Below are 11,955 nucleotides of genomic sequence, written 5' to 3' on the forward strand. Positions count from 1 at the left end.
TGCACATCCATACGCGGTGGCTCTGTCTGCAAACCCCGCTTTTAAAAAAGTGAGCAATGTAGAGAATATGTGTTTCTTGGGGCAATGCTCACCACTTCATCTTCCTAAAGGGGACCTTAACCCAGCCCAGGTGAAGAACAGCTGAGGATGGGTGGGTGAAGGAAAGAGTGAGGGAACAGAGAGGTAAGCAGAGAAGTGGAACCAGGTGCCTGCATTTTACCAAGTAGAAGAGGCAGGTCTGGGGGCCCACCAGCGCCCTCTCCCAACTTACCCCAGCCCATGATGCTCAGTTTGAGCAGGTAGCCAGGGACATAAGTGCCAAAGACCTCGACCACCAGTCGGTAGAGGTTGTAGCCCTCAAGGCCCATCCAGGAGAGGCAGGCGAGCAGAGAGAAGTGCAGGAAGATGGCGCTGGCACGGCAGCCAGCCTCGGAGCCTGTCAGGGCCACCGGTTCACTCAGCAGAAAGCTCACGTCCAGCAGGAAGACCGCTAGCAGCAAGTTCATGTGCACTTTGATGGTGTAATCCCGAGGCTTCCTCCTGCACAGGGGAGGGGTTGGGGTCACCGTGGTGGCCAGCTTCGGAAGGTGGGGGGCAGCACTCCTCCACCAGGCAGCCTTCCCAGGGTATATACACACACACACACCCTATCCTATCCTATCCCTATGGCTGCAGCCAGGTCGTTCCCCTCCTGTCCCTGTGCACCTACTGTGTGCCCAAGACCCACAGGCTCGGGCACCGTGGGCACATTTAACAACAGATTTAGCCACGGACAGAGCAAGCAAGACAAATCCAGCCGCTATGATCAACCAGATGCTCCCAGAGTTGGAGGGGAAAGACTTTGGATTTGCTGCTGTTTTGGAGAATCCATGCCACCCGTGTTCTGTGTCCGCCTGTCTGCACAGCTGTGTGTCTGTGAGGCTGATTGTGGCGGGGGGGGGGGGTCCTGTCTGTCTTCAGGTTTTGCAAGTCTGTGTGCACATCCCAGCGCCCCTCCCACCCCAGGACTCTACCCGATCCAGGGCACCTTGGGCGTTTCCTCCCCCGCCCCCACTGCGCTCTGCCCGGCACCACCCACCAACCACCTGTGCCGGAGGGCGAGACGGGATAGCCACGCCCACCCACCCGTGCCTGCCTCGAGCTACCACCTTGGGCTGCTCCCTCCCCCCGCCTGCAGTTCACTCTTCTATGTTGGCCACAGACAAAACGCTCAGTCCCTAAGGTTCCTGGCCCCGTCCTTGGACACTTTTGTGATTAACGGGTAGGCGCCGGGGGGCTCAGCCCCCACCCCCCGGCCTCCCCGGAGCCTGCCCCTAATCACCACTCCAGCCCCAGCACGCACACAGCTGCGGGCTCACACAACACAATCAATGACGCGCCCGCAAGCCCACGCCCCCCGCCCGTGCGGACAGCGATCACACCCCGCGCGCTCGCACCCACACCCCCCACGCAAATGGGCCCAGGCCCTGACTGCAGGTGGACCTCAACTTCAGCCACGCCCAGCACTGACCCTGCAGACCCGTCCACACGGCCGGTGTGAGGATGGGTGCAGGCGCTCCTCACTCCACCCAAGCCTTTTCGTGGGGCTCCTTCTTCCTCGGGCACCCAAACAACAGAAGTGGAGTGACAGAAGTTTCCATGCGGGGGATGGGGGAGGCTTTGTCAAACTCGAATGCCCGCGGAGGCCAGGCCTTAAATCAGACACCGGACAATAGGGCGCTGGAAGGATCTCTCCACCCTGGCCACTGCTTGGCTTCCGAAACCGAGGCCTTGTGGACCTGGAGCCAGCCTGCCTGGGTGTAAGGCTGCCTCAGCCACTTCCTCGCTGTGTGACCTCAGGCAAGTCCCTTACCCTCTCTGAACGCTCTTTCATAGGGCCCTTGTGAGGCCTGAACGAATTTCATGCATGTGAAGCACTTAGAACTGTGGGTGGCGCATGGGAAGCTCCAGGAACAGCGGTGACACATCTGATTCTTCAAAGGCAGAAATCTAGATTTTTATGTCACTTCTCCCCATGTACAGTGTTGATAATAAAGTTTGTAAGTGTCATGTCATCCAAACACCACAGAGCTGAGGAGGAGATGCAGCCCCGCCTCCCAGGGCTCCTTCCTACAACCCCACACGCATTTTGGGGTGCGTCAAGCCAATCTCCAGGGTTGGTCTCCATGGTCGTGGGGTCCCGGCTTAGAGGCCCGAAGGAAGGTTCTCCCTACCCCCGCCTTTCCTTTCCCCGGCCCGGCCAGGCCCTACCTGTGGCAGAGGTAGGCGGCGATGGTGAGGACGCAGGCCAGAGCCGAGATGACGCAGCCCACGTAGGACACGACGGTCAGGTAGTGCTTGTGTACGGCGTCTACCTCCACGGATGGGGCCTGGGTCCACGAGACAGGCGGGGCCTGGCCTCAGTGTCCCCAGCTTGACACGGAGGGTTTGTCCCAGCTGAAGGGACAACCTGAGCTCCCCGGGAGCGGGGGGCTCGGGCGTCTACGAACCACCACCACCCCGCACCTAGCAGAGGGTGGTCCCGTGAGTGCATTCTTCGGAAGGAGAGACGCTCTACAGTTCTCAGCGCATCCTCAAATGGGTCCCCACGCACTACCGGCAAGAAGCCTCCACTAGAGGGCGCCTGGGTGGCTCGGCCCGTTAAGCGGTTTAAGCGTCTGCCTTCCGCCCAGGTCATGATCACGGGGTCCTGGAATCAAGTCCCATATCGGGCTCCCTGCTCAGCGGGGAGTCTGCTTCTCTCTCTCCCTCTCCCTCTCCCCCTCCCCACCGCTCGTGCTCTCTCTCTCTCTCACTCTCTCTCAAACAAATAAATAAAATCTTAAAAAAAAAAAAAAAAAAGAACCCTCCACCAGAGAATCCCTTTTCCGGCCTGGCACTCATTTTTTTCTATAATGTTCAACACTGGAGTGAGCACCCCACACCCAGGGAGGGCTGGGAGACCACTCCGATCCCTCAGAAGTCGGGTCCCAAGATTCTGGGAGAATGAACCTAGGACACAAAGCTTCTGTGATCTTGGGGACACTGAAGTCCTTTGTGAGGCCCTCCACAATGGGCCTCAGTATCTCCTCGAGGGCTCTTTGGAAACATACGTGTGCCCCTCGCCCAGCCTGTGGAATCAGAATTCTAGGTTAGGGCCAGGAATCTGCATTTTTGTCATGCACCCAAATTTGGGAATAAAGAGCAAAGGTTTTAGTGACCAGCTCTTTTACTTACTAGCTGTGTGACCTTAGGTAAATTGCTTAAGCTCTCTGAGCCTCGGTTTCCTTATCTATAAAATAGGACAGCAGCAGGAGACGCCTCGGGGGTTGGTGTGAGGAACGAATGACATATATGTGAAAGGTGGCTGGCACGCAGCAAGAACCCAACCCAGGGTAGAGCTGCGCGGGGCAGGAAGAGGACCACTCACCATGAGCACTGCAAAGTAGGTCAGGTGGTTGCAGAGGCAGGACGTCTGCGTCTCTCTCCCGATGGTCTCACACCCAGCATCGCTCCAGCTCCCCGGGCTGCTCACTGAGGAAGGGTTCCATGGGGCTCTGATCAAGCCCAGTCCCTCAGGCCCCCACTGGACCCCCCGAAATGCATAATTGTGTCACTCTTCTGAGCCTTTACTTCCCCTGGCAAATATCTAGTCTGCCATCATTCCTTCTTCAAAGCCCATTTTCTCCAGGAAGCCCTCCCTGATTAACCCCATCTCCCCGACTCTCCAGGACCCCCTTTCTCCTCCAGATACCCACCCAGCTCAGAGACCCCTCCACACTCACATGTTGGGTCTTCAACCCAGAATACGCACTGGAGAGTCACGTTTTTCTGTAGGGACAAGAAAGGAGAGTGGACCCCATCACAGCCCAGTCCTTTCTGGGCCAGGTGGAGGAAGTCAGTGTCAGGCCACCACCCCATGTGGACCTGACTGGCTGAGGTCCTCAGCCAGCTGGTCATCTTGTTAAAGACAAGTGACTCAGGAGGCAGGGCAGAAAAGACAAACAGGGACCCTTGTCTCCTTGGCTGGTTTGTCTGCACTCACCGGCTGTGGCTGGTGCTGGAAGGTGAGCACCACGGGCTCCGAGAGGTTGGCTACTTTGGTGTTCTGCACGATGATACCCAAGACCTTCTCACCCAGGACTTGACTGGAATTCTTGTCCTAGATACATGGGATGGGGGAGGAGAGGAAGTGGGGAGGGCTCAAGGCTGAGAAGGCCCAGATGTCCCCTAGTTTCCCTAGACTCCTGTCTCTCCCCCACACATTGCTCTGAGATGCTCAGTCTCCCTCTGGCAACAGTTCTTGAACATGTAGTCATTTACACTGTAGTGAAAACAACATAATTTAGCATTCTCCGGGGGGGATTCGCATGTCACAGTCCAGTTTCTGCCCTTACAAGGAAAGGCTCTAACTTCTGGACGAGGGGGCTTGGCTCTATGCCCGCCTTCCACCTCCCCATCAGACAGAAACTGCTTTCCCCGGTGCCCCCCACCTGGAACAGGGCTTGGCTGCTGAAGTCCACCAGAAGGAGTCTCTTTTCAGCCTCCCCTCTCCGGCCTTTGGTCTTCTGGAAGAGCGTGCGGGGCAGCTGCACCGAGTACTCCTGGACCTCACTCTGCTCCTCCTGCAGACCAGAACCCCTGTGGGGCTCAGCCAGGGGTGGGCTCCCAGGTCTCTACGCGCCCCCGCCCCCCAACACCTTCCTGGATGCTGCCACCTCGAAGCCCGCCTCCTCCAGGAAGCCCTCCTTTCCTTGGCTCCAGCCCTGGCTGGGGAGCCTGGTGGGTAGAGCCCAGGGCCCTGGGGGGCAAACAGGCCTGGGAGACTGCTGTGCCACCTGGGCTCCCCAGGGGGTAGCATGAGGGCAGAGTGGGTGGCTCCCGGCCGCTGGGCCCACGCAAGGGGCAGTCTCAAGGCTGACATGCACGTATGGGTGCTTTGGGTCTTCTGTTCCCATGGGGATACTATAGGAGCCCCTGATGTCGGTCCCCCCTCCCCCGCCCCATCCCCACCACTGTGCCAGGAAGGGTCCTCTGCCACGGGGCAGCCGCTAACAGGGGACTCTTTAGGCCCGAGACCTTCCTTGTCAGCACACATCTGGCTCCCAGAGGCCCCGGGGAGGGGAGTGTTCACGCCTCCACATCTGTTTCCTGCCCCGGCCAGCCTGGCCCCCGGCCCCTGACCCCTGACCTCACGCCTGGAGTGGATGTGCAGGTCCTGGAGGCTAGCTGTGGGCTGCAGCTTCCACACCGTGGCGTTGACCAGATCCTCCTCAAAGGACAGCATGTCCCCTGGGAACTTCACAGAGGTCAGCTTTGACTCCAGGCTCTGCAGCCTCCTGGCAGGGGGAGAAGGGGCGGGGAGGTTGATCCAGGCGGACAGGGACATGGAGCTAGACGGGGACTCTCAGCAGAGACACAGGAAAGAGGCAGGCAGAGACAGGGGCGGGAGGGTCAGGGGGGCAGCAGGGAGGGGGCACGAGAGAAAACAGCCCTAGGACTGGTGCTGCTGCGGGGGAGAGAATGGCCTGTGGGCGAGTGGGGGGCGGGCTGAGAGGAAGCTGGAACATCAGAGCAAACAGGAAAGGGGGGCGGTAATCCTGAGCACCAGGTTCCGGGCCCAGCTCTGCCTGGACTGACCCGCTCTGTGGCCATGGAGCAGCCCTACCCAAACCTGGGCCTCAGTCTGCCAAGCTCTCAAATGGGCTGGTCAGTTCTCCTTTCTTGATGGGGAAGAGGGCTTGGGTGGCTGGCTGGGGATGGTGATACTTGTTTTTACAAAGGTCAGGGGCTCGGCCTGTGGGGCTGGATTTCGATTCTTCTCAAGGAGGAGGTGGAAAGATGAGGGCAACGTTGCAGCCCCAGGAGAGGCCTCCGTCCTGTCTCCCACTCCAGGTCGCTGCCCTGCCCACATCCAGGTCTCTGGGGCCACACTTACTGGCTGGCAAGGGTGGACGAGGGCCTCCTCGAGTTCTTTCCGGGGTGCCTCAGAAGCTGGTTGAGCTGCTCAAGGTCCCTTTTCAGCTCACACATGTCCACCGAGGCATTGTGGGAGGCCTTCTGGGGAGGATCTGGAGGAGGGGACAGACAGAGGCCCTGAGGCTACGCTGGGAGCCAGGTGCGGGCCACACCCCTCCTACTCCCATTTAACCCTCTGGTGACTGTGAAGGCCTCTCGCCCCAGTTTTATAGAAGGTGAAACTGAGCCTTCAAAACGTGGGGTGGATCCCCCAAGGTCACCCAGAAGTCGGCCACATGCGGGCTCTGCCACACGGGACCCCCAGCAACTCCAGCCCCAGCAGGGCCGGCCAGGACACACCTGCCCTGGTGCCCTTCTGCCCATGCACCTGGAGCTGGGAGGGCCCACCCCAGGAGGGCTGGGGGGGTGGGGGGCTTGTGTGGCCTCTGGCTCCTGACACCCACTCCCGTCTTTCCACGCTCGCTGCTCCCACCCTGGGCAGGCCTCATCTTCCCTCACCTGGACCTTCCCTGCAGCCTCTGGATGGGACTTCGCCCCTCTGCCTTCACCCCTACCTTCCCACAGACCTTCCTGAAGCACACCTTGGATCACACCCTTCCCCTCCTCAGACACCTTCAATGGCTCCCCACTGCCATTGGGAACAAAGCCTAAGCTCCATGACCATGACCGGTCATTCAGACCCAGTCCACTGCCCAGCCTCCAGGCCTTTGTCCAAGTTGTTCCTTCTGCCTGGAAGTCGCCTTACTGTGGAAGGAGAAGGTGAAGCCGGCAGCACTGGGCAGACTGGTGTTCTGGGGGCTCCACCAGGAGCTGACAGAGGTGGCGAGCAGCGGGGGGCCCTGAGCCAGGCTCTCCTTGTGGTGCCGGAAGCACAGGAGTCCAGAGGCTTGGTTACTCAGCAAGAAGTCGTTCTTGCCGTAGCGAAGATGCAGTATCCCCACATGGCGGTTCCAGTACAAGCAGAAGTGGTAGAAGCCCCTGGGGTCAGGGAAGGGCTGGGAAGCCGGGAGCACTGCCAGGAAGGGAGCATGAATTGTGAGGGCTCCCTCCGAGTTCTTGATGGAGATGTGCAGCTCTGACGTCTGCTTGTAATGGAGGCTGCTCTTCTGTGTCTGGTTCCTCTGGCCACAGAAACGGAAGTCTTCACGGGCCCCCCCACCACGGGTACCTGGGGAGGTAAAGACTACAGATGGGACTCTGGGGCAGGGAGCAGCCAGGGGCAGGAGAGGGGTTTAGGCCTTGGGCCCAGAATACTGGATCCCAGTGCCTGGGATCTACATACGTTCCAAGGGCCTATACCTCAAAGGTCTACAAAAATGTGAATGTGCCCTACTCACAAATTACTAGCTTCAAATTATGAAAAGAACTAAAAATTAATAATAATTTCAAAGGCAAAAAACATTTTAATAGCAACAAAGTACTTCATGAGGCCATGCCTGCCATAGACGATTGTGCAGGCTGTGCACTGCACAAGGATGCTCCGGCTGCAGAGCTGAGTGGGGCCAAAACCCAGTCCATGTTTCCCACCCCAAGCTGTGCACTGTGGGGCTGCATCTGCATAAAGAAGGGATGCCTTTTTCTGCAAGACACCATCCACTTGCTAAACTGTGTCTAAAGTCCCGTGCCTGCCCAAAGGGGTTAGTGGATATGCTGGCAGCTGTCCTAGACGTGGGGGCATTGTAATGTATGTCACAACAGTCCCAGGGCATCCCCAAGATAGCCTACCTTGAACCAGGAAGAGCAGACCTAGCAGGAACAGCGCCTTCTGCCGCAGCACTTGGGCGGCCATCTTCCTCCCCAAGGTCACCCTGAGAAGTCAGCACCTGAAAGAGGCCAGGAGTGTTAGCTGGGGCCAGATCTGCAAGGTGGTTGGGCCAGCCCTGCAGAGGGGGAGGCCGGTGTAGCTTGGGTGTGGGATGTGAGGTAAGGAAGCAAGTGTGGAAACAGCCCGTGGGTCTCCCCAGAGCTGCCAGAAGCTGAGCATCAAGGGGCAGTGGCTGTCCAGAGCCTGGCTGAGTTCAAGTCCTGGCTCCTCCTCTCACTTGCTGCATGACCCTGTGCAAGTCACAGAAAATGGGGCAAATAATAGTACTTTCTTCTAGACCCAGCAGTGATGGGGTCATCTTGGCTAGAATCTGGTGGGGAAGGCTCCACAGCACCATCTGGAACCACCCCCACCACCCTGCCCCTCCAGGCCTGGAGGAGATGCAGGAAAAAGGGGGCTCTTCCGGTTCTCCTCCAGGAACCTCACCATCATCATCCCCAAGACCCAGCTCAGAGAACACCTCCTTCGGGAAGCCTTCCCCAACTCCTTCTACAATCAGTCCTGGCCTCCTTTGGCTTCCCACCACTGGCCAGGGCCTCCCCTGTCCCCCAGGCAATGCAGGATGGTGCAGTCCCTCCTCAGCTAGCGAGGCAGCTCCTGGCCCATCTCTGCCGACAGAGCTGAGTGCACGGGGGTTGCTGGACAAAGGCTGGGCAGTTGGAGGGGTGAGTGAAATGAAGGCTCAACGGCCCCGCAGCGCCCCCTGCAGGGAACGGTGGAGAAGGGTGCTTCCTGTCATGACCACCAGGGGGAGCCAGTTCCGAGGGCGCCCCCGCCCCCACCCCCCACCCCCACCCCCCCACCCCCCCCCAGCTGGAAAAAGGCTGACCGGGAGACAGACATTGACAGTATGGCGGAAGTGGGGGAGGTCCAGTTCCCCCCCCAGCCCCACCGTGGTGTAGCGCACGCACTTCTGCCCCTCCATGGCCTCCATTAGCTGAACACCAGTCTGCCCGCCTGTGTTCTCCCACCGCAACCCTGTACTTCTATTCATTGTCATTTCAGCTCTGTGAAGTGGGTCCTACCATTGGCCCCTTTCCCAGACAAGGAATCGGAAGCCCAAGGGGTTAAATGACCTGCCCAGGATTATTCCAGAGGCCAGGGCTTTCCTGTGGTGCCTGGCAGGACTGTGGTGCCTGGCAGGAAACTGCATGCCTGGCACTGGGAGAGAGAAGCCAGGTGGCCTCCCCACGGCCAGCTGGCCCCGCGAGCTGAGCACGGCGCAGACACACACACGGGCTCCTTCAGTTCGTGGGGAACTGCATGTGGCTGTGGCGACACATGCCATCATCTGCCACAAGCCAGACGAGAGGAAGCCTGGAGACCTGGGTGCGCACGAGACGTCTCAGTTTAGGGGAAGCCAAGGGGCTCCCAGGAAGAGGTGGCTTTTGGACAGAATATTGGAGGGTAGCATTAAAGGAACGGGGGGCCCAGGCAGGAGCTCACTGTCTTTGTCCTTGAACTAACCTGACCCCCTGAAGCTAGAGCCAGTCTCCTATGTCCCACCACGCATAATGGAACCCCAATTTCAAGGGCCTTGTCAGTCCAGTTATTAGTCAACTGGGCTCATCATCTTGCCTCTGTGGCATCACAGGACCCCTTAGAAGAAGCCTATGAAAGTTTTTTAGGGAACGGTCACTGTCAACCAGGTTGTGATTTTTAAGGTTTCCCTCTGTGTTCTCCTCTCTGAGCATTTTGGCCCCTTTTGTAACTGCATCCTGCTGCCTCAGACCAACGGGAGGAAACCCGGCATCTGGAGACAGAGCTATGTCCCTCCTGGACCCCCTTGTTTTCTCCCCCTCCTGCCAGTCCCTGCTGCTAGCTACCTCTGATCCCCGAGACAAATGTCACCTCCCCCAGGCAGCCCCCCTCTCTGCAACCACTGCTCTATACTTGTGAACTCATAGCTGACAGATTACTTATAGATTTGGTCCAGATTCTCCATTTTATAGTATTTGCATTCAAGGCCCAGAGAGGGCCAATGGCTTCCTGACATCACACAGCAAGCAAAAACGGAGCTGGCCAAAAATCCATGTACCTCTATGGCCTACTGACCTTCAAAGTGAGCTACCCCTGTTGGTAGACAAGGGCCCTGGACAGGGCAGAGTCATCCACTTTGCATCAACCCTCCTGGATTGAGCTTTGAGAGCAAAAAGGCCGAGACAAAGAAGTGACCTTCCAGTCACTGGAGGGGCACAAGCGAGGTTGCGCAAAGTACACAGAGGGGATTCAAACACAGACGAGGAACAAACTGCATGACTCTGACCCTTCCAGGCTCATCTCCACTCTACCCTGGCCACTCCAAGGTGGACCACGTTGTCCCCATGGGCATTCTTGGGATGTGAGTGGGAGGGTCTGCCTGGCTTCCTTTAACCCACTCTTAAGCAGTGGAGTGGACTCTGGAGCCAGACTGCCTGCATTCAACTCCAACGTCTCCTGCTCGCTAGCTGTGTGTCCTTGGGCTGGTTCCTCACCCTCTCTGGTCCTCACTTTCCACATCTGTACATGAATTGATACTTATAAAGGACTGAGAACACGGCCACGCATGTGGTCGGCACCATAGGTGTTAACTACATATCTCTGTGTACTTTCTGACCGGCTTATGCCTGCCCTAAGTCAACCCTTGGGCCTGTCACAGAGCCCTACTCCCTCCCTCCCACCTTCCATGCCCCCGGCCTTGTGGCCCTGGCCAGCTCAGCCTCTAGAGCACCTTGACGGGAAATTCTTAGAGCATGAAACTTTCCTTCCGGGAGCTCAATGGGAAGACTGGAACCCCACCCAGAAAACCTCCGTCCTTGCAGCCCTGACCTCCGGACCCTCTGAGGAGTAGGAGAGCGGGACCAGGGACAAAGAGAAGATTGCAGCCCCTACCAGGAAGGGGGAGGGCACTGCCTGGCTTGTCTGCTTGGCACCTTCCCAGCCCCATTTCACACTTCAGAGAACCCTGCCCACTCCCGTCGCACCCTCTTCCTTCCCTCCATCCCCTGCCTGCGGGGGCGGGGGGGCGGGTTGGGGGGGGCTATGGTCTGCCCCCTGTACACACACCCGCCGCCCTATGCAGCCGACTCTGATGCGGTCAGCATCCATGACGGGGGCCACACTGTCCCAGCACCTCCAACAGGGCTGCAGAATGCCCTGGTGACCACCCCGGGGGTCCCCCACTTGACTCAGCCAAGGAGGGAGGGGTCCTGTGCTCTGGAGGCTGAACCTCAGACCCAGGAGCCAGGGGCCCACATGTGGACCTCGACACAGACTACACGGGCAGAACCTAGTCCCTGGTCTCTGTAGCTGCGGACCAGCAGAGCGGGACAGACCTCAGGCATCAAAGACTCCTAAAGCCAAGCATCGGTGCCAGGCGAGGCCTTCGTCAGACCTCACACAGCACCGGCCAGAGCCAGGGCGCCGCCGAGAGGGGTACCCCAGCAGCACGGCAACGATCACAGCAGGAGCGTCACTCCGTGAGGCTGGTCCTACTGGTTTGCCATTCTACAGACGAGGAAACTGAGGCTAAGGAAGGGTTATCTGATCCAAGATCACCCCAGGTGCAGCCAAGACACAGACGTGCGTCTCACCCTAGAGAACTCCTTGCAGAGGTGGTACTGGCCAAGGTCCTAGAGATGCATGCTCCCCCCGCTTTGGGAGACCCCCCAAAGAAAAGGAGATATGAATGAGGGGGCAGCCAAACCACCAGCAGGTGCAGACAGCTCCAGCCTGGGAGAGAGGGTCTGGGGGCCAAGTCCCCCAGGAGGGATCCCCTCCCACCTCCCCTTTTGGAGCAGCTGCCCTTGACTTCCCGCCTTCCGTAAACACACACAGGGAACAGAACCGCCTGGCCCAGCTTGACACAATGGGGGCCACCATCACAGGGTCCCCAGGGACACAGGCAGAGCAGAGGGTGACCGGGACTTGTCTTAGCCCACACTCCCCCACCCACCCCCAGGACTGGCTGGGCCCAGGAGAAGGAGCTCTGGCTTCCGCTCAGACCCAGTCCTGCCCATCCTCACGATGGGGGAGGGGGCACTGGGCAGGGGAACTACGGCTCACTTTCTCCCCCCCCCCGGGGGGCTTGAGTCACTTCCTCTGCCATCCGTGTGGAGCCACGAGTCACCGCTGGCCCAGTCCAGGCTCCTGGAAAACCCATTTCCTCAGAGGACAGAGGTGGAAGTTGAGTG

General features: G+C 58.9%; 1 protein-coding gene across 5 annotated transcripts in view; it reads right to left on the reverse strand.

Moving 5' to 3' along the window:
- The window catches only part of ADGRG1 (adhesion G protein-coupled receptor G1), a 37,916-nt gene that overhangs the window by 4,026 nt on the left and 21,935 nt on the right, over positions 1 to 11,955 (reverse strand). For all 5 annotated transcript variants that reach the window (XM_031021242.2, XM_006749975.3, XM_081806531.1 and 2 more), the window contains exons 2-11: positions 7,684 to 7,781; positions 6,704 to 7,126; positions 5,918 to 6,050; positions 5,171 to 5,318; positions 4,473 to 4,604; positions 4,025 to 4,141; positions 3,765 to 3,810; positions 3,410 to 3,513; positions 2,251 to 2,369; positions 272 to 540 (exon numbers count right to left, since the gene is read on the reverse strand). In XM_031021242.2, coding sequence (XP_030877102.2) covers positions 272 to 540; positions 2,251 to 2,369; positions 3,410 to 3,513; positions 3,765 to 3,810; positions 4,025 to 4,141; positions 4,473 to 4,604; positions 5,171 to 5,318; positions 5,918 to 6,050; positions 6,704 to 7,126; positions 7,684 to 7,747 — 1,555 coding nt within the window. In that variant the 5' untranslated portion in view covers positions 7,748 to 7,781. The remainder of the gene's footprint in view (positions 1 to 271; positions 541 to 2,250; positions 2,370 to 3,409; positions 3,514 to 3,764; positions 3,811 to 4,024; positions 4,142 to 4,472; positions 4,605 to 5,170; positions 5,319 to 5,917; positions 6,051 to 6,703; positions 7,127 to 7,683; positions 7,782 to 11,955) is intronic.

Source organism: Leptonychotes weddellii, chromosome 16 (assembly GCF_054177405.1).
Source record: "Leptonychotes weddellii isolate Sample4059 chromosome 16, ASM5417740v2, whole genome shotgun sequence".
NCBI lineage: Eukaryota > Metazoa > Chordata > Mammalia > Carnivora > Phocidae > Leptonychotes > Leptonychotes weddellii.